At 41.6% G+C, this 21,751-nt stretch overlaps 2 protein-coding genes across 2 annotated transcripts; one reads left to right on the plus strand and one right to left on the minus strand.

The window, feature by feature from the left end:
* The first annotated feature begins 1,906 nt into the window (after positions 1-1,906).
* On the plus strand, positions 1,907-9,143 carry adprh (ADP-ribosylarginine hydrolase). The gene is made up of 8 exons (XM_051416680.1): positions 1,907-2,243; positions 2,978-3,092; positions 3,275-3,383; positions 3,736-3,834; positions 3,917-4,022; positions 6,077-6,343; positions 6,630-6,844; positions 8,424-9,143. Exons 1-8 carry the CDS (start codon positions 2,236-2,238, stop codon positions 8,570-8,572), a joined length of 1,068 nt encoding a protein of 355 aa, XP_051272640.1. The 5' UTR covers positions 1,907-2,235; the 3' UTR covers positions 8,573-9,143.
* On the minus strand, positions 9,140-21,740 carry LOC127372810 (ataxin-2-like protein). The gene is given in 24 exon segments (XM_051416641.1): positions 9,140-9,787; positions 10,003-10,174; positions 10,311-10,487; positions 10,760-10,869; positions 11,107-11,245; positions 11,457-11,638; positions 11,858-11,921; positions 12,473-12,607; positions 12,988-13,057; positions 13,174-13,520; positions 14,193-14,254; positions 14,445-14,525; positions 14,714-14,827; positions 14,923-15,009; positions 15,119-15,338; positions 15,340-15,571; positions 16,083-16,331; positions 17,027-17,118; positions 17,393-17,514; positions 17,852-18,011; positions 18,193-18,264; positions 19,254-19,310; positions 19,882-19,921; positions 21,034-21,740. Coding segments are annotated over 24 exon segments (3,147 nt in total). The 5' UTR covers positions 21,159-21,740; the 3' UTR covers positions 9,140-9,749.
* Between the last annotated feature and the right edge of the window lie 11 nt (positions 21,741-21,751).

Consider the following 21,751-nt stretch of genomic DNA (forward strand, 5'->3'; position numbering starts at 1 on the left):
CACAGAAACACGTATTCCTGAAATATCCTTAGTCTCTTAGGGAAAACTGCAGGTTCTGTAATGTGTTTTGAGTCTTTTTCTGTACACAGAATTCCGTGGCTCCATTCTTCATTCTATTGTGATTCTAGAGTCTATGATGTGTAGTGTTCTAGAATTCTACGGTTCTATTTTCTTCATTGTTTCTCTTATAAGAACTACATTAATGAGGAATATTATTCTATATCTGTTTTTATTTTTGTCAACACCAAAATAGTTCCCAACCAGTACTGCCAATGTAACCAAAGCCTGATATATATCTTATTGTTCTGTGCCGTAGATCTCCATTGATGTCAATAATATACAGCACATTTGGAGCACTTTGGTACCACCTTAGCTACAATGATAATGTTAGTAGCAGTAGTTTGATCGTTTTACTGGCTGAAAGCCGCCACTGTTTCCAGCTACGGACGAGTTGAAACTTAGCAGCCAATCAGAGCAGCTTAACTCACAGTACGTAACCTCCACTGGCTCCGTCAAAACTGTCATGGCAACGGTCAAAACGCCAGACTCAAGGCTTTAAAATAGAACTCCACAAACCAATGGGTGACGTCACGATAGGCTCACACTTGGTATAGACATGAGAGTGGTGTCTTCACAAAAAAAATTAATATGAGCATATTTTCAATAATGTTTAAAACAGGATTCAGGTTTTTTTCTTTTAAGCTTGTTTTAACAAGGGCATGATCTGACTTTTGTATCCCGAATTCTACATCCTCTGTTGGATAAAATCATTTGAAGAAAGTGCTAACCTTATTTCCAAAAGATGTGATTAAAAAGTGAATTGATCTCACCTGGCTGTAGAGGTGACAGGGCCGGTGGGGGGAAGCGGAGGAGGGACTCAGGCTGTGATTTGTCTGGATTATCCAGCCTTGCACAGAGTTCAACATCTGGTCAGAAAGACAGCAGAGATAGAGTCACTCACCCCTGACAGCAAGAGAGGAGCGTGAGAAACAGACTCATTTATTCATTTATTAAAGTTTGTCAGAAATGATCAATCACGTTTTCTTGAAATGTCAGGAAATACCTGTGTTTTGAGACATATTATATAAAGTGTAACTGTCATAAAGTGTTCATATGAGGAGAGATATGGCCCTCCAGAAAAAAGAAAATCTCTAGTTATGCTGTTTCATTTTTGTGAGATAATAGTGGTCTTTAGAGACGTAGGATCACTAATTAATAATTCATTTTCAGTGTTAAAATGTAGTGTCTTCCATGTTTTAAGATGTTTTTATGTTGATTTTGTAATTGTTTTTTAATGTGTGTCTGTTGTTGAGGTATGCTTGTTTCTGTGAAGCAACAAACTGTAGCACTGTGCCCAAGACAAATTTCCCCTTTGGGACAATAAAGTTTATTCTATTCTAATCGGCACATGGTGAGCAGAGTGACACTGCTGTGTTTGCTCTTGGCCTGTTGCCCACCATTACATTTCGGTTTTGGCCCTCCAGGTGGGCACCCCTTCTATAGTCTCTTGTTTAAGTGTGTCTCTTGTTTCCAATGACTAAGGTTTCTTGTATTTGAAGGCTGATTTCATATTAACTTAATGAAGTATGGAACTAATGCTAACAGGAGATGTAACATTACAGTAATTATTTAGTCGATACACTGATAGAAATATATTATGAAACAGACATAAGGAAATGTATCCTTAAAATGTAAAATAACCTTCCCTTTTGGTGTTATCAATTATCTGTGCAGATAGAGAACTTTATAGATAGTTTAAAGTATTCTTAAAGCATTCACTGTTTTAGCAACAAACAAAATGGCAAAGTTAATAACACACATAGTAATGCAGATATAAATCAGTGTAGTGCAGCTGTGTAAATGGTTAGCCCCCTGGGAACGACTCAACGATTATTAACCTGGGGTTACAGAAAACTTTTGCCATTAGTCTCGCTATGTCTCCATCTTGCCAGCCGGAAAAGCAGAAGTCTAAAATTGGTTTGCCTGTGGTCTTTTTTTAGCCCTCACGGTTCCTGCGAGCCCCAACCGGCTGCCTTTGGTTTTTAAAATAGCACGCGTTAAGTTTAGTGAATGAACGCCGTTGTTTCGCTGCAGGCCTTTCTGAGCTGGGACCGAGCTAATACTTGGCGAAAAAACAAGTAAAAGAGAGCAACAAGTTGGTGCACCGCAGCCCCGGTGTCAACGTGTGTGTGTGGCCGCCCTGTGAAGCTTGATTTCGGGGAACGACGCGCTGCAATGAACCGGTGAGGCTTCAGCTGCATGGAGGTTGATCTCCTGCTGCAAGGGCTACATTTGATCTAAATTACACTCAAATCTAACCAGACAGTAACCTAATGTTGGAGTTGACTTGTTAATATGTTTGATTGGTTGTTTGAATTTATGGCCAGAACATGTTGAGATTGCTGAAATCCGCTAATAAATGGCAAAATAAACATTAGTTTATAAGAATGTACTTTACTAATACTGTACTTTATTACATTTTCTTTCCATGTTGCCTATAGACTGCACATTAGGGTCACAACTGCACATATGAAGACTTAAAGTTACTGAATAGCAAAGGCCAAAATCACTATAACCTACTTTTTAAAGTTTATTTTACTATAAATATTTTTGAATTATTAGCCTCCATTTAAAATGTAGGCTATTGGCTATTATTTTCAAGCCTTTCTTTAAGCATATTGATGTTTTCCCACTGTGAGACCTTTTCAATAATGTCATATTTTGCTTCAGTGCACCAATTATTTCATTTTATCAAGAGCAATGAGATATAACATCAGCCGTGTTACTGGTATTTCAACACAGATTGAAAAGAAATCAAAAATTCAAAATAAATATAGAAAATAATCAAATTTTATAAAACAGCTTCGGCTCAGTACATTTTCCTTTGTATGGACAGTGAACAGTGACCTAGTTTCCCCCTGGCTCGGACACTTCAAAATGTTTTACATTGGTTAACAGAGTGGTTTTGTTCCGGCAGATTTGCAACGTTGGACCACTATAAGTCAGCCATGTTGCTGAGTGGAGTTGGTGATGCTCTGGGATACAGGAACCAGCTGTGGGAGTACAATGAGTCCGGACCAGCTATTCACCAGGTCAGTGCAGGACCAACATGGGAAGAGTCACACAACAGCAAAATTAGTCTGGGGGCCTCCAGCGGTCTTACACAGGTTTTCAGGGGCCCAAGTAATTTGAACTGAGAGACTATAGAGAATGATAACGCCCTGTGTACATTATCTAGTTCGTGATAAAGCTAAACCACCTCCCGTTCTTGCAGGAGCTGAAGGAGCTTGGTGGTCTGAAGAACATCAAGGCCGAGCTCCCCGACTGGCCGGTGAGCGACGACACGGTTCTGCATCTGGCGACGGCTGAAGGGCTGGCAACTGGTGAGCTCAGAATGACATTGAACCCGTCTGTCCTTTGCTCGTTTCGTGTCAAACAGGTAATTGATTGGATTGATCTGGTAGTCGATGCCGTTCTGATGAGGCCTCATCAGGACACGCACCACAGCCTCCCTCCTCATGAGCCCCAGATAAAGGTTAAATCTAATTTCCAGTCTTGTCTTGATTTGCTGCTCTATTACGGCTCTGCACAAGTGGAAGGAAAGTGGTAGAAATTCCACTTGACCTTTCGTGTGATAAGGCAAACAAGCAGCCTCATTAAACAGATTAGTTACATCTTTTAAAAACGTTAATACGGACAGTGTCTGCCGTTTTGAACAAGTTGTTTTTCTTGTAGGGAAGACTGGGGAGGAGCTCATGCACGAGGTGGCTGCTCGATATGTGGAGGGTATGAAAGACATGGACGGGAGGAAACCGGGGCCTTCAAGCATTCTGGGTGAGACGATGTCTTCATTTTAAAATCGTACCACATTTATTTGTAGCGATGGCAGAGATTTGACTCTCATTTGCTCTTTCAGGAGTCTCTCAGCTGAAGCCTGGCGAGGAAGGGGGCTACAGAGTGGCCTATAACCCAGAGGGGACTGGCTGTGGAGCGGCCATGAGGTCCATGTGCATTGGGCTCAGGTAAGACACTTGTCTTAAGAATAAATACATAATAACTAAATCTTAAGCATTCCACTTCCCATCCGTTCTGTCTCGTCTGAGCCCTCCGTGGGCTTGGTTTTAATTGTCAGTGACCTTGCATCTTGAGCAGGGACTGGGCATCTTAATGACTAACTGAGGGCTAGAGGAAAGGAAATGTGTTAAAAGTTGATTTTGTTTTAAGTTTAAGTTTTAGTTTTGTTTGTCACGTACCCGATGTTTGCGGTAATCTGCAAGGTCATTTTATTTGCGTAGGCACATAAAGTAAACTCAATGTCCGCTGCATTAAAATGCTTGCATGAACCCCAGACTCACCCCCAAGAATTATATTGTATGTGAAGTAGCTACCGATCAGGTTTGATCTTTGTATTTCCTACCTGGAGAAAGTCATCCATGCCTTCATATGCTTCCATCTCGATTATTGCAACTCTTTATACGTTGGTATTGTTTCGTTTCGTCTCCAGTTAAAATGCAGCAGTGAGAGTCCTAACCAAGGTTATTCTAGTTAACTAAAACTTAACTAAAAATTTAACATTTTAGTTAACTAAAATAAAAGAAAGTAAAGAAGAAAAGTAACTGAAACAATATTGTGTACTTACAAAACTAACTAAAATAAAATCAAAATATTTAGAAAATGTCTTTAGTTTTAGTTTTTGTCAGTTTGGTTAAATCGTTAGCACAACAAGCATGAGGTGCATATGTTTATTGAAACAATTATAATGAAACAAATCCAACACTGATGCTGAAACAAATAAAAAACTAATAAAAAACGAAAGTAAACGAGAAAACCCACTCTGGAAACTAACTAAAACTGAACTGTATTGAAAACAAAAATTCAAAACTGATGAAAAATACAAAACTATAAACTATATATAACAAGGTCAAAAAAGAAAGAACATCACTCCAACCCTACATTAGCTTCCTGCAGGATAAAAGTATTAAACTGTCTCACGCCCACCTACATCACAGAACTCCTGTCCCCATATCACACTGTAAGAGAACTATCATCTGACCAAAGATCTTCATCTGACCCGATATCCAGGACTACGTTTTATGGGGACTGTGCCTCCTCTATCACTGCCCCAAAAATGGTCAAAGGGGGTTGCCCTTCTTATGTTACTAACTTTCAAAGTTAATGTCAGAGTCCAAAATAACTAAGGTTCAGAGACAGGAACTTAAAGTGGGAATAAATGTCCTCACCCTTGTTTTCTGGGACCCACAAAAAAATGTCTCAATCTTGTCACATGAAGAAATGAGGTAACTTATAATGATTATCTTGATTGTTGATAAATCTTATCTTATGTTGTTATTTCCAAGATCCAAACAGTCCAGAATCCAAATATATTCTGTCTACAATGGTATAAAAGCACTAATCTTTAGGTAGGAGAGGCTTAATTTAAACGACTAATCAATTAGCAAAATACTCTGTCGATCAACTGAGCAATGAATCCACTAATTGTCTGAGCTCTAAACTCATCACATTTGGTTGTAGAGAGGAATTCCACAGGGATCGATTGGATGGAATTAATGAGTTTTTTTAATTGCAGAAAAACAAGAAGGCTTCATCTTCTCTTTGGATGATGAGGCACAATGAAATGGGGGAAAAATTATTACAAAAAATTCACAATGCAAGCTGGTTTGGGCACGCAATGACTCGTAGAAAACGTGACATTGAAAATTTCACATTTAAATTTACAGTTGAGGGACGCAGCTGCTGCTCTTATCCAAAGTCATTTGGAATAAATGCAGCAGTGGAATACGTTCTTTGATCACTAAGCAGAAAACAACACATAAATAATAGAGTTCCAGGGTTAAAACATTATCCAGAATTAGTAAAAACACTATGTGGAGTCAATTAAAGCATGAAAAGAAGTAATTACTGTGAACATAATTTGTATCCAGATCGAGTACTAATACAGAATGCTTAAACAGATTTCTCAGCTCTGTGTCGGACCGCATTAGGTTTATGGACCAAACTCTAGCTACACATCCTCCATAATATACTGTTAAAGACTTTAATTCTTTGCCCTCGCCAGATATCCAAAGCCTGACCAGCTGTTGTCGTTGGTGGCAGTTGCCGTGGAGACGGGCAGGATGACCCATCCACACCCCACCGGTTTCCTGGGCGCAGTAGCGTCGGCCCTGTTTACTGCGTACGCCATCCAGCGCAGGCCTATCACGACGTGGGGTCTGGGCCTGATCAACGAGGCCTGTCCAATAGCGAAGAGCTTTGTTCAGGGTCGTGGCTTCGCCGTGGAGGAGACGGAGAGAGACTGGGGCTACTTCTGTGACAAGTGGCAGTGGTACGAGCAATGGAAGTCAGGCTTTGGTATTCACATTGAGGTTTCTAACATCGGTAACCTTCTATTAAACTAATTGAGTCTCAAGGTTAATCGATGCTGGCAGGAGATTTGTGGTAAAATGTCACAGGTCACGTTCAGTTCAACAGCTCTTTTTATTTATTTTATTTTCATTGCTCCTTGCTTTTCTACTCTGAAAGATAAATGTCAGGATGTCTGTGAACCGTGGAATGACTACGTAATGGGGGATAATGTGGATGTCAGGAGAATCTCTTACCTCTGTCCACAGGTACCTGGATACGAGGGGCATCTCTAACGGAGTGGGCCCCGTGATTTGGCCCTCCTCCTACGGCCCAGCTGAGAGAGATGAAGCATACAAGAGCTTCAGCCTGTCGGGCTGGGCGGGACGCAGCGGCCATGACGCTCCGATGATCGCGCTGGACGCCCTGCTGGGGGCGGGTTCGGACTGGGAGGAACTGATGGCCAGAGCGGCCTTCCACGGAGGTCAGACAACGTGAACGTCAACGTGTTTTTATGGATCTTATAGGCTGATTGGGAAGTTTTGCCTGACCCTTGATTCCACCTCTAAGTATTTAAAACTACTTCTTTATCTCTTTATCTTAGATTTATTCCTAAATATAACCTGTTTTAATATTATGTCTGGTATTTTGCATAAACCCAGCCGTCTAGTTTAGCTTGATAATCACAGCACGGTACAAGTACACAAGTAGACTTAATCATTTCACATCTCTTTGCTCTTTGTAAACATTCCTGTCCTCTTGTTTTAAACAGACAGGTTTTCCCAATATTTATCTATCTAGTCTGGGCACTTTTTGCCCAGACAAGCCATATGGACTAATGGTCTAAACTCTAATTGGTCCTCATCTGTCATTGTCTCGAGGACAGAAGCAGTCTTTGTAGAGGCAGCACAAATGAAGTGTAAAGGAATCTTCTTTCACACAGCGGTTAGTGAACAAGCCGTCTTTTACAACAATGGCTGACATTTTAAAAATCTGCTTATGAACTGTGGGAATTGAAGTCATCCTAACAGATGTTCATATTTGGCCCCGAGTGTCATAGCTGTCCATGGCTTAAGTTATTGTGATTAATACCGCCGCCCTTTTTCAGTAGATTAATTTCCTAACAATTGACAGCTCTATGCCATTATATGAACAAAGACTGGAACTTGTGCCAATATGTAACGAGTATCATCTATGGCTGTAGATAGATAGATAGATAGATAGATAGATAGATAGATGGATAGATGGATAGATAGATAGATGGATAGATAGATAGATAGATAGATAGATAGATAGATAGATAGATAGATAGATAGATAGATAGATACTTTATTTATCCCAAGGGAAATTCAAGTAATGACATAATTAGATTTAAAAGAATGCTAAAGAAATGTTCCCAATATAATGAAATATTTAAAAAACAAATATATTAAATTTTTTTTATAATATTTTTTTTAAATTTTTTTTTTTAAAAAAAAGAGAGTGGGTCTGAATTTTCAAAAAATAAAAGTCTTTTTTTTTAAAAAAAAAAAAAAAATTTTCTTTTTTTTAAAAAACAAAAAAAAATTTTAAAATTTTAAAAAAAAAAAAAAAAAAAATTTTACTCTTTTTTAAATTTTTTTTTTTTTTTTTTTTTTTTAAAAAAAAAAAATCCCTTTTTTTAAATAAAAAATTAAAAAAGGGGGGAAAAAGGGGGGGAGAGCAGCTAGAAAACCAAAACAATAAACTGAAAGACGCTAAAAACTCCATAACTGAGGGGAAATGCAGAGTTGGTTCATTATGAGTGAGACATTAAATGAGACATTTTTGATCTATTGTATGAGTAAAAAAAAATGGATCATTGGACCCATAAATGACTTATTTTCAGGTGATTACACACTAATGAAAACGTAACCCTGAATATCATATTCCATTTCTGCCAATAGATCCTCCTAAATGTTCCACACTAGACCTTTAAAAAGAATTTCATATAAAAACAGAAACACTACGGGGTTCTGCTTCATTTCAGGGCTCGCTCATGCTGTTCTCTCTGTTCTCCTCCATCTCATTTCCTTCCCACCCAGGCGACAGTGACAGCACAGCAGTGATTGCTTGCTGCTGCTGGGGTCTCCTCTACGGCACACAGGGGGTCCCCGAAGGCAACTACTCCAACCTGGAGTACAGGGATCGACTGGAGCGCAGCGGCGAGCAACTGTACGCCCTGTCACACTGAGAAGGCCGCCACAGCCTGCTGCACTGACAGCATCCTACATCTCGCACTGAGGGGAAACTAGGCCACACACTCTGACACATTGACGTACAGCTAGCTGGTGCACTCGGTAGTACATTGATCTAGAGTGCCGTCACATAACCCCAAAGTGTGGTGTCAGAACTTGCCTGAAGGAGAGGCAGAGTGTCCCAGTAACCCAAAGAAGAGTCAATCTGCCACAAGGACTGTGTGCCTCATGATATTTGCACTGAGGCTGGTGTTTTATGAGGGGTCCCCCTAGTGACCATTTTAAATTATCATGCAGAGCTATATGACCAAGTGGAACGAATCCGAGCTAATGAGAATGTGAAGAGAATAAAGAAAAAGTCCCCTAGGAGGTAATTACTTCGTTTTGTCAGCCTGACATAATAGCAAATGCTCAGCAAGCTTAAAATTAAAGGTGCTCTTGTTATTGTCTAATGAAAAATACATTTATGTGTCTCATTATAGTTAACTGTAACTTCATGCTGTGCAGAGCTAAACTGTAACTGCAAGCACAATTAATGATACAATAAATTAAACAAACAAAGCTTTGTAGTTGAGTTGAAAACTTTATTTTTTGGTCATTGTTGTTTTAATATTTTTTTTGTCTTGTCCATTTTTTATTAATTATATTTTCCTACAGGAGAGAAGAAGGGCAAAGGGGTGGTTTTAACTACTGGATCGAGTTAAAAAAGAAGAAATTATTTGCTAAAAATCCCCTCATCTTCAAATCCCTCCGTTCATGCTGTATTCATGAGAATCCCGCGACAGTCTGTTTCCCCATTTGTGTCATGTAACTTACAAAACCCCACAAGGCTAAAAACACATTGCTGGAAGATAAAGTGTCTGCTGCTGTTTTTCATCCGTGTCTTTTCCTCTCCGACTGGTCTGCCCAGCAAGGTGCCTCATGTCTCTGCGAGGGGAAGAAGTTGGAGAGAAGAGCAGGATGGCAGCGGGGGTCGGACGCTGCTGCTGTCGTCTGCAACCTTCATCATTAGCATTAAAAAGGTCCTCCTTGTCTGGGGCTGACACCGAGGTTTGTTACTGATGAAGAATAATACAGCAGGAAGCATAAGGTGCTGTGAGACTTTATGTCCTCTTCTCTCCTCTGCACGATCCTGACAGTTTGTTTTTTTCTAAGTCGCGCTCGGTCTGGGCCTCACATCCAGCAGGCAGTGGGGATGTTGGGGCTCATTCCTGGGAACAGTTTGGGAGGTAAGGGGGGAGGGGGCAGATGGGGTTTAGTTTCCAGGTGGATGGAAGGGAGCAGGGTGTGTTTGTACCTGCATTGCTGTGGGAGGTAAACAAAAAACAAAATCTATAAATGCTACACTTCAAACCACAGACAGAATCTGAATCGCCGTTACTGGTCAGGTCAAAGCAGGGATTTTACTTGGCATTATGTCTCATACCTTGTGGATGGCCTATGTAAAAGTGTTGGTGTGCTCCTTGCTGAGGTCCGTGCTGGGGGTGCTGGGGCACTGAGCCGGGGCCCTGCTGAGGAGGTGGCTGCAACATCACTAACTGGGGCTGACCGTGGCCTCCCGAGTGGTGGGGACCTGACATGGCTCCCTGTACGTGGGCCTGTGGGGCCAGAGGAGATTTAGATGAATATAAAACACTTAAAATTATTACATTTTCATGGTAAATTTGTATTTTATTCGACAATTTGCAGTGATCCATGAGAAGAAACAGTAACCATGCACCAGTGGATCCATACCTGTGCTATCTGTCCCAGGGGATATGATTGTGGGATTCCCTGGTGGCCGTGGATGTAGCCCTGAATGGGATAAGAGCCCTGTGGAGACGTGTGGCCCGGCGGCATGTTGGGTGGGGTGGGTGCTGACAGGGGACCTGAGTGGTACAAGGATTGGGGCTGTGGGCCTGACTGGGTGTTCTGAAAAGAGAGATCACAACATCAAAAGAGATAATAAATGAAGCATCAATAACTGTCTGAGTCCCCTTCAGAGGACATTGAAGCCCGGGCTAAAGAGGCACCTCCTGCCCAAATGAGAGAAAGTAGTGGTGTATTTCCGCACTCTTCTTGACCTTACAGAATCACTGACGTTGCACAAGTCACTTCCAGGTAAACAAATGGCAGCTGATATGAAGGCTTTAAATCGGCCAGGCTTGTCTTCCAGTTATAATGTAGTTCATCTAGAAACTCACCTGTCCAGGGCTAGGTGCAGCGTGCTGGGGAGGCGGCTGGTTGCCTGTCGGGGTACTGGAGGGCTGCGGCTGATGAACTGCACCTGAATGGTGGGAGAAGGACTGTGCAGCTACACAGAAAAATAGAAAATCAGTGTCAATATGATGCTTTATATCGTTTCATTGTCAGTGCTTTGAGACTCAGTCGCCACAGGCTCTCTAGTTTGCATTTCAGAGTCTTCCATCAGGCCATCTGAAGACCTTGTTTCAAAAAACTGATATGGGTTTGGAAAAAGTATGACTGAAAATTCATTAGTTTTTTAAATAGGTGGACTGCATATGGATACTTTGTGTTTCAGATCACTCACCGTAGATGCCCTGCTGTGGTCCCTGAGGTCCGTCTCCCTGTGAAGGGAATTGGGGGCCTGCAGGGGGTCCCAGGGCTTGCGGGTGGGGACCCCCGCCTTGACCTATCATCCTGGCACCTTGCAGCATGGAGTACATCGGCTGGAGAGAAGAAGCTATTTTTAATATGTTGTTTCAAATGTGCAGGCAAGATCAACCAGGGAGCTTTAAGTGGCTGTTATTAACCTCTGTTGAATAATAATAAGCTCAGATAATCGCCTCAGCACTTACGTTTGTTTTTATGCACTGCAAACATTCTCTGAACCATTTAAAACCTGAATTATAAGAAGGGGCTAGATGGCAGATATCCTACCTGTCCAGGGTACGGTGTCATGGCCTGGATGACCTGCTGCTGGCCATACTGCTGTGGGTTGTACTGAAGGTAGGACTGAGGGTAGGGGGACGCTACCAATGGGGCCCCGGCTGCTGACGCTGCAGCTTGCAACATTGGGGGTGCTGAAGTACCGTGGTCAGAGCGCTGAGCCACAACTGAGCCTGGTGGAGGCAAAAACACAGATACAAGTACAATGAGAGGATTGGTTAATGGTTGATAAAAGCAGAATTTAAAGGTTAAATTAAAATCATCAGCACAATGTACTTAGAAGTTGATTTCATGCCTTTGACGAGCTGGCAGGATATTGATTTTAGAAATAAATTTAAGTAGAGATAAATTTAAACCAGACATACAGCAATGGAAGGAAAAACTGCATTTACCTTTGGTCCTGGGGTATTTTCCCTGGCTGACTGTAGACATGGTGTACTGGTACATTTGTGGGGGCTGAAAGACAGAAATGATGAAGAGGTCAATGCATGACATGCTGCATCGTGAGGACTCAATTTAAAACCTAAATGATTGGTAGATTAAAAGAAAATCAATTGGCATAAAGTTTTTTTTAAACGATTATTCATTTCAGTCTTTTTTTTTTGTTTAACAGCAAAGTGCCAAAAGACAAATATTCAAATGTGAATATTAAGTGATATTTTTTAGTATTTTCTGATAGTAAAATTAGTATTTCTGGACTTTAAACTGTCCATCAGACAAAACTAGACATTTGAATACATAACTATAGAGCTCTGGTGAACTATGAAGGGCCTTTTTATACTAATAAGCACAATAGATTAATTGATAATGTAAATAATTGTTAGTTGCAGCCCTAAATGAATTCAATAAAAGTTGTGTTAGTCAGATTTTCCATGTCTTAAAATGACATTGGTAGTAAATATGAATTTACCCCATAAATCCTGTACTAAAAGGAAGTTCCAAACTGTTTGTACAAAGGTCTTTGATAAGAAACACAGCTGCTTATATAAAGATTCTGGGTCATTTACCTGCACAGAGTGGATCTGTGATACATAGGAGAGGTAGGAGGTGTTGTAGAGTGGTCCCTGTCCGCCTGGGTGCTGAAGGACCACTGGGCTTGGTGGAGTTGGCCTGGGTGGGGTGGGCGCAGTGTTGGGCTTCGCCTGTACGATAACACAATCAGAGGTAAATAAATCTAAATTACACTTAGTTAACCACAGGGGGTTCGACTAACTTATCAATATAGGACAATTTCCTACATATATTACAGTAAGTGACATAGTTACATTAATGCAGTGCCAACAGGTCTTTGACTATAAAATATATGATGCAATATATTTGGACTTAACTTTACTTTAACACACTTCCTGATCTACACAACACATTGCTCTCTATAGACACTACACTAGCTTTAGCCAATATGATATTTTTTTCAAATTTTAAGATAAGATACAGTAGTTTCAGTACAAAGTAGGAAAGAGTGCAAATATAAAATATCAATAAAAGTGCGTCTCAAAGACATAGCAGGAATAAATTGGCTTACCATAGGCATTTGAGGTTTGATAGGGTTGAACTCTTTAGCGTTGGGGTTTAAGGTTGATTTCTTTACTTGGCTAGAAGATAGTAAAAAATATAGAAAGAGAAAATTTATTTACAAATGACAAACATGATAACATAAATAAGCTAAATAAAAAATAATGAGAGATCTCTTGTCCAATTTGAAACTCACTCTGGCATGCCCTCTGTTCGCTCTGTTGTCTCCTCACTTCCCGGGGTCCTGGCTGGCTGCGGGACAGCTGGTGAATGCCTGTCTGAAACGGGCACTGTGGCGGGAGCTGTTGCAGCACCAGGTGTAGCTGTGGTGTCCTTGGTGGGGTCCTCAGCAGGGGCTGGTGAAGGCTGAAGTTGGGGCTGGGAAGGACTGGGAGCTGGAGGCTGAGGTTTGGCCTCTGAAGCAGGGTGAGCCTCTGATGTTGAGGGTTTGGCTGCACTGGATTGGGCGCTCTCACTGACAGCAGGAGGGGTTGCTGCTGCTGGAGAGCTGGGAGAGCTTGAGCTGCCTCCACTGGCCTGGAGCTGAAAAGAGAGAGGAAGATAAGGATTGAGTGGATGGGAGAGAGGAAGAGAGGGGTGGAGGTGGTGGCAAATAAGAGGAAGGAATGAAGAATTAGCAAACATAAATGTCAGAAATTTTCCACTGAAGTCTTAATGAGATCTTTTCCTAGCTTTTACTGAGCAGCCGAAAGCCACTAAGTAAATGTCCTTTACTAGCAGAAAACATATCCAATAGATAATCTCAACTAACTTAATAACTTAAGCTTTAATTAATAGGTTTGGCAGTGTAATTCGTCTTACAGAATCTTAGGAGTCAAAATGTCAAAACATGAGCGAAATGTTGTGTTGTGTGAACTTTACCTCTTCCACCAAAATATTGGCACTACAGTAAATAGTCATACGCAGCAATCAAATAACTGCATTTTAGAAATGAGTCTCTAATGTTTTTACACTAAGAAGCATTAAAAAGTGAGTACATCTTCGGTAGCATACTGTCCTGACCGATCCTCATAGCAAACAGTGAACTAGTATTCAATGTCATACGAAGAACGTTAATGGTCACAACCAAGTGAATAAGCAGTGAGTGATTTTTTAGGAAGTCATCTAACATCAGTGATTTCTCAAGTCACAGCCTCTTGATTGGTCACAGATTTTCTCATTTCACGCTTCGTGGAAAGGCAACTGAACTCTTACCCTGAATTCCTTGCCGAATTTCCGCAGCTCCTCAATCTGTGACCTTTGCTGAACTGAGGGAGCTGGTGGGGGAGAGAGGAAACAAAGGTTAATGAAAATGTGAAAATCTAAAAACTGCAAACTGCTGTCAAAAACACACAGGGCATTCAACTAGGAACAAGTGGATTGTATGTCCCCTGATAAATGTGTCCAAATTGAGGCTTTAGTGTTTAGTTGCTAACAATCTGAAGTCTTGCGCACACACACACACACCTTTGCTACTCTTGTTTTCCTCTGTGCTGCTGGGGCTCTCAGCTGAGCGCTCTTTCGCAGCCACGCCAAGGATCTCATTCACTGTAAAGAGGAGACAAACAGCAAATTAGTTGTAGTGGTTCATTAGATCCCACCTTCAATACCTGTCACTTATTGCTGAGAGGTGACTGTCTCGTGGCAGATTAAGCTCACATCATTAAAAGGTTTTGACTTTGATTTCAAACTGTTCACGATGTAACAAAAACTGGAGGGGAGAAATGAGACAGTACCATCAACGGGGAAGAGAGGGGCGGGGCCAGACGTCTTCTGGGCAGGCAGGGAGACGGACGATGTGTCCAAATAAGGCGGGTCCTGGGAAGAGCCTGATTTAGGAGAGCGAGTAGCTGCAAGGACATGACAGGGGGAAAAAAAAAGTTTTAGGGCAAAATCCATCGTTAATGTAGAAGAGGATTTTGTAATAGCGGTTGACTGAATGTACCTGTGGACTGAGAGTGTGAGTTCGCAGCACGGACTGTTCTGCTCGACTGTGGAGGTCTTTGGGCTTTAGGAGATGTTCTGGCAGAGACTGAAAGGCAAGAAACAATTCTCCATTACAGATTTTCACAATTCATACCGACTTAGCAATATCCACAGATGCTGTTAAAACACTTTCTGACACAAGTTCACACACTTACCTCCATTAACAGGCCTGCCAGCTTCAGACAGCGAGTGTGGGAGTGAGTGGGAATGAGGGACTGTGTGTCCGTGTGAGGCAGGGGGGCTTGCTGAAGATGGGGCAGCAGAAGCAGAGCCTGGCGTGCCTGCTGGTCCTCCTGGAGAGGCAGGTGTGTACGGGCTTGCCGGGCCAGAGCCCGGGCCTGGGCTTGGGCTTCCCTGGGGGTGGTGGGGAGCATAGGCCACCGCCTCGGCCTGAGAGAGGGCTGTTTCTGTCTGAGGGGGAGACACCGGGCTGAGGCCCAGCAGCAGAGGGCAGTGGGGGTCTGGGAGAAGAGGAGGATGGAGGGGTAGAGCGATAACCTCCGCTTAGACGATTGTGGGGTGGAGGCCCGCCAGGACCTCTCTCAGCTCGCTCCCGCTCCCGGTTCATCTCTCTCTGCCGTTGAGGTAATGGAATGTACTTGCCCTCCCTGAAAAAGAAACAATACCTCACATCATCGTCACACAGACGCAACACAGAGGTGATACAATAAATACTACGCAATCAAAACTATAGTGCATAGAAACATGGATGAAAAGTAGCGAGTTCATTCTTGACCTTGGAAACAGCAGCTGGCAAAACAATCTCACCTCTAAGTTCATTTAATAGCCGTTTGTGAGCTTTTGATCATATCACACAATCTTCCTCAGCAGATGGAGTTTTCCCATTTGAACTGATTGAGTGATAGGATTTAAAGCTCCGAAACCACTAGCTACAAATACCACTAAATGGACCTGAGAATTAGATTGTTTTGCCAACTGCTTCCAAAGTCAAGAATGAATTTTAAACCTCGACTTTAGTGAGAAGTCTTCAGAAAAGTGTTAAACATCTATAATTTTCAAACAACTGGGCAGAGGTGTGATACAATCGAAAGCAGTATTTAGCTATAGTAAGACAGACACTACCATCTATTTTGCTCAGCAAACAGTGCTCACTCTCACCTGGTACTGGCTCCAGGGCTGTCTCGGCCCCTTTCGCGCTCTCTGTCACGGGGGCTCTCACGGCCCCTCTCACGATCACCGCCATCCCTGACCACAGCGCTGTACTTGTCCTCCTCGCTTTTGCCTTCATCATTTTCCAGGCCGACACGATGCCGATACTGGGGGCTGGACTCAATCTCACTGGCCAGACGGGCGGCGCGTGCCTCCCTCTGCCGGAAGACCTCAGAGTTGCCTTTCTCCAGGGGCACACTGCACAGCAGGAGAAAAAGGGGACATGGAAACAAAATGTAAGGAGGGGACAGAAACCTGTACCTTCAATGGAGTTAGAGTCTTGTTTGGCCACTGCAAATCACCCTGTAACTGTATTTACCGCAGTTAGATGTGAAAATACACTGGTTCTAAAGCCGTTTTCCCCCTCACTCGCCACTGAACATCTGTCACTGAGCGGCTGTCGTTCTTTAGAGGCAGACCATTAAATTATAAAATAAATAAAATGACAAAAATCACCCAAAGAAAACAAGCCAAAAGAACAAAAAAAACAAAACAAAACAAAAAAACAACTGCCGATGGACTATATATTTGCCTAATCCTAGACCGTAATACTGGAAACGGATTCTCACCTTCTAGGCCAGCCAACCTACTAAAACATTTTTTACTATCACATACAATATGTATGAAGGATACATATGCAGAGTCTTACTGCTCTGACCGCCTACGATTGAAAGAAGCTGAAAGAAGAACCAGCTTCTATTTTTTTCCCTGATCTCTTACTTGGCCAAAAAAGAAAAATGGATCCTTTTTTAGAAGTAAGCGAAAACTCATAAAATGACATGGTGTAAATTACAGCAGAATTTCAGGTCATTAACTGTTGTCCAGTTTCTGGCTCATCTTAATAATAATTAATCAATCATTCCTGAAGCCAATGAATCCATATGGAAACTTACGTATACATGGCAAGGCTGGAATCATATGTTGACGTAACTCCATATTTCACTTCATTGTAACGGAACATCTCATTAGCATCCCAGCCATTGGACTGAAAAAAAAAAAAAACAAGAACAAACAGGTCAATTGTGTGGGGAAAAAAATCAGTATATCACAATAATGCATAATTAGTAAAACAGTTTTAAAAAGGTTGATTTCTTAATAGTCAACTTGTTTCAAAAGACTGAGGTGTGAATAATGAACTAAATAAGATGTATGTATAACTGAGGTGCATATATCTAACACCATTTCTGAGGCCAAAGGGAATTCATATCATTAGATGTTTAGTTGGCGTTTCTGTATGTGTTAAAAACAGAGCAACTCACTGCATCATTTTCCAGATCGTAACTCTCTCCATTGCTGTCTCCTCCCTCCCATCTCTGCAAAACCTTCTCCTTGTGTTCTCCATTGACGCGGGTGGAGCTGATAGCTGTGTCTGTGAAGGTGTCTAAAACCAAAGACAAAAAAAAAAGTTATTTTAACCATGTTGCAGAAAATGGGAGCCTTGCCTTCAAATCAGTTGTCTCTCCCCCTGTTCCTCATGAGATCAAAAGGCAATTCAAACCAGTCATGTCTAACACACAATCAACTCAGATACTTCACTCATTGTGCACTTTATCATCATTTACAGCACTTACAATCAAATGCTTACATCACACAAAGCCATCTTCTTTGTTTCAGGAAGAACTATATGTATTTGCTACTAATGCATTGCAAGTCTTTGAGGACGTATTTCTTACTTCCTTTCCCCGCTACCCTGGCCCCCAGCATGTGTGTGTTTGTACCTCTGGTAGCATAGTTGAGGTCAACATCTCTGCAGATCATAGTCACCAGGTCTGAGGGGCTGAAGATCATTGTGTCTGTGATTTCCTCCCTCCGTGGCGGAACTGATGTTGGGCCCTCCTCCTCACTGCGTTTGTGTACAGCGTCCACAGCCAACTCACACTAAGCACCAAACATTGGGAAGGCAGCAGGAATTTAAGGACTGTGTGAACTTGCAGAGTACAAATTAAACAACTATAAAGGCTATATTTTTCCTTGACACAAATTTACCAGTACAGTAACAGGATTACTTGCAGTGTTTCATTAAACAGGCAGTGGGAAGTGCATGCCATGAGCTTCTTACCCGAGAACTGAGAGTCTTGAATATGCCTTCAAATACACTGCCGTTCTTCACTCTTATGTCACAGGTGGAACCCTGAGAGAGAGAGAGAGAGAGAGAGAGAGAGAGAGAGAGAGAGAGAGAGATAAAAATGTTGTTGAAAACCTTATTCAACTTTAATATATAGATCAGAAATACGTAGCATTTGTGGATTAATTATACATATTTTGTACACTGCATCCTGTATACTGTAAATAATTCATATCAGGAGTGGATATGACACAGGATTCAGGACTGGTCCTTCAGAAGCAAAAGTAATATATACAGTTTTCCTCAGTCAGATGAAAAAAGCATTATAACCAGCAGCCTTTTGCCTGCTGCTCTAACCCTTCACTGCTTGGGACAAACACAATAGACCAATGAAAAGGTAGCTTTACAGTAGGTAAGTTACCTGTTACCTCTAACAATTACGGTTCATGTCCAAGGGGGACGCAATAAATAATCATCCTGATCTGAGAAGAACACTAAGTGCTGCAAGAATGAGTCCTAAAACCTGGAACTGAACCTGGTACTTCCAGTTCCCTCGACCTAAAGTCAATGGGTTTTTGGTTAGATGCCTGAAATAAGGTCTGTGTTTAAAACAAGTTTAAGAGATTTTTACGTTTGTTCTAAGTCATAAAATACATCAGTAAATTTAGAAGCTTGCCACTCAAACTTCCCAACTTGTAGATTTTAATTACAAGATTTACTTACAAGTTGGAAGTTGAGTGGTGGTGACATTGAAGGCATGAGACCTTGCTGTAGTTTGTTTATAGCCTAACATTAGCTTTTTTCTTCTGGCAATCACATATCGCAAATCACAGAAGGTAATGTTTATTTGCCAAGATTATCTTGCTGAACAAAACATGTAAATATCATACACTTGTGTTCCCCACAGAGCTTTTTTTCTACAATAATCCAAAATCAAATGGGAAAATCCCACTGACTTTTTGTCAAAGGAACCAGGGTGAAGTTAACTTCCGGGTAGGCCCCCAAAAAGGCATCATCCCTGCATCACCCTATTGATAACAAGCCAAATGACTTACCACAACAGCTGTGAGAAAATGAAGCATTCTGGCATTGTTGTACACACCCTCAAACACCTGCAGATGGGAAAAGGTACGAGCATCCATCAAGCAAAGCTTCACCAAGACATGACATTGAAAAACATCACATAGGGATTTATTTAAAAAGAACATGCTTTTATACTAAAACATCATTATAATATAGCGTTAACCACTACATTAAAGTGTGCAGTCCATTCTGAAGGCAAAGTAACAGGTGAGGAGCTGAATTATATAAACTTCCTAAAGCCCCTTTTAAGCAGGAGACCCACTTTCCTGAACAGAAGTTTAACCCACATTTGATTCACCGTTTCAGGTTTGTTGCTAGTCGTCAGATTCTTTTTGACTGTAGGTCCTGCACACAACATTTCCTATAAAATGTGTTTTGTGTCAATGAGATTTGTTAAAACAGGAGTAAAACCCTTATATTTTAAAATAAGATCAATTGAGAGACCCACAAAATGCTGATTTCCAAATATATACAATAAATATGTAGTCAAAAAGGTGATGATTGTGACATAAAGTTAATCTCCCCACAGGTTTTAATAATGTGCATTATATGCTGTGTGTTTGTTTGCTTCCAGACTTGAACTTGGATCAGGATACTCACCGGAGATGACTGGAATGATGGCTTTGTAGATGGCCGATTCCTGTAAGAGAACAACACAATTCAACATGTTTGTCTGCTTAGAAGTGAAAGGAGTATAACTTGTTTTCAAAGCCTGTCAAGGCATTGTCGCATTCCAAGTTTCACATACACAGAATATGACTAGTTCTGGAGACATTTAAAAGCTTACAGGTCTAACAAGTTCCCAAATCAACATTCCTGCTGTGCTGAAAACATAGATGTAAACCGCATACATGATCTCTTCAATCGCCCATTTTTAATTAATATATAAATGCTGTCAACCTTTCCTGTGTTAGGTATTAGGCTTCCACCTGCCATCTTTGTAGTTTAAAGCAAAAACACTGCCACCTGAGGCCTTTTCAAGAAGGTAATGTGTATTAATTTAAATCTTAAAGAAAGCAAAATTACTGGACAATTTCCAAAAACATGTTTACATTTTACTGATCCCTTTAAAATGGATGACACCATTTTAATCTCTTCAAGAAAGAATGGAAAAGTGAGAGTTACATCATTTAAATGAAACGTGGCTTAGAGGAATACTTTCATCTTCATGCATTCAATAAAAGGGATTGAAATCAACCTGGGTACAATACAATTACGCACCCTCCATTAAGAATACGCACATGGGGTGGTAGCCAGTCACATACACGGTTACAAAACAAAGACTGAGACAAGAGTTCAGTAAACACACAATCACACCAGAATTACACCACATATGACCTTGTGCTGGCCAATAATTACTTCCTATATTAATTATAACGTCTCTATATGAGACTTTTCTTAGCTACAAAGACGTGTTGATGTAAAAAAAGAAATGAACATTTTACAAACATCAACGTCCTTTCTCTGGCACTGACAGGCCAGATAAACTTTGTATCGCTTGTATGCTGATTTGCTACTCCTTGCTTTCACCAAAACTCAGACCCTCCTCGCGTCGTTGTCTTCGGTTCAATCTGAGCACTCTGATTGGCCCACGGCGGCTGTCAATCTAACATAGACGAATCCCATTGGCCGAGAGCGAGGCTCTGTTTCCGAGACACACCCACTGAGCACACAGCGCTTTAACCGGTAGGCCTTTGAGTCACAGGACAATCCCCGGACTGTCCTGACAGTAAACCCCCCAACCAAGCTTACCTCCCGGCCGGTGTCCTGTTGCCGCTGTTGATGCCGCTGACTGGGGAAGACATACCACCGGGGCCCGAGGTTCCGTTGGACGCTTTTCTCCCGCCTGAGCCGGGTTGCTGCTGTTGTTTCAGCATCGCGAAGCACAAAGCTTAGACAGTACGAAGTGTAAAGCTAACTCACAAACACCGATACCTCTGGTTTGCTTTGAAAGCGAACTATGTTTAGTAATATCACCTGTCTGAAGCAGCGCAGAGCCGGTGTAACCTCAATAACACCGGCTATTGTAGCTAATCTTGCTAAGTGAATACCAGTCGCTTGTGGCCTAAAATGTAAAGGCTAAAGACCTCGCTATTTTAATTAAATGCAACATATAACTTAACAGTTAATCCCCCCCCCAACTATCTACTTTGTAACCGCAGTGGTTATGTCAACACAAGCGACTAGAAAGAAAAAAAAATGACACGAGTTTCCGTATAATTATTTAGCAATCGGCTATCTGAGTTAGCATTAGCTCTGATCCTCAAGCTCACTTCGGGATTTACTTTCTTCTCTCTGTCGCGTCGCCTTAATTCCGGCACCGCTGACCCTTCCGTTGAGAGTTAAGGTCTCGGCGTTAGTGTCAGTCGCCTTGAGAAGTTAAGATGTATTCAGGTTTCTTACTGAAAACCTGCTGCGGTCGGTCAACACCACCTCTCGGTAGGTTCACTTGACTCAATCCGCGCGCGGC

This window comes from Dicentrarchus labrax, unplaced genomic scaffold (assembly GCF_905237075.1).
Source record: "Dicentrarchus labrax unplaced genomic scaffold, dlabrax2021, whole genome shotgun sequence".
In the NCBI taxonomy this organism is placed as follows: domain Eukaryota; kingdom Metazoa; phylum Chordata; class Actinopteri; family Moronidae; genus Dicentrarchus; species Dicentrarchus labrax.

Bases quoted from the DNA above. Each gene is read 5' to 3' on its own strand.
- adprh (XM_051416680.1), top strand. The intron at 4,023-6,076 runs GTAAGACACTTG...TGCCCTCGCCAG, and splicing joins TCCATGTGCATTGGGCTCAG to ATATCCAAAGCCTGACCAGC. The intron at 6,845-8,423 runs GTCAGACAACGT...CTTCCCACCCAG, and splicing joins CAGAGCGGCCTTCCACGGAG to GCGACAGTGACAGCACAGCA.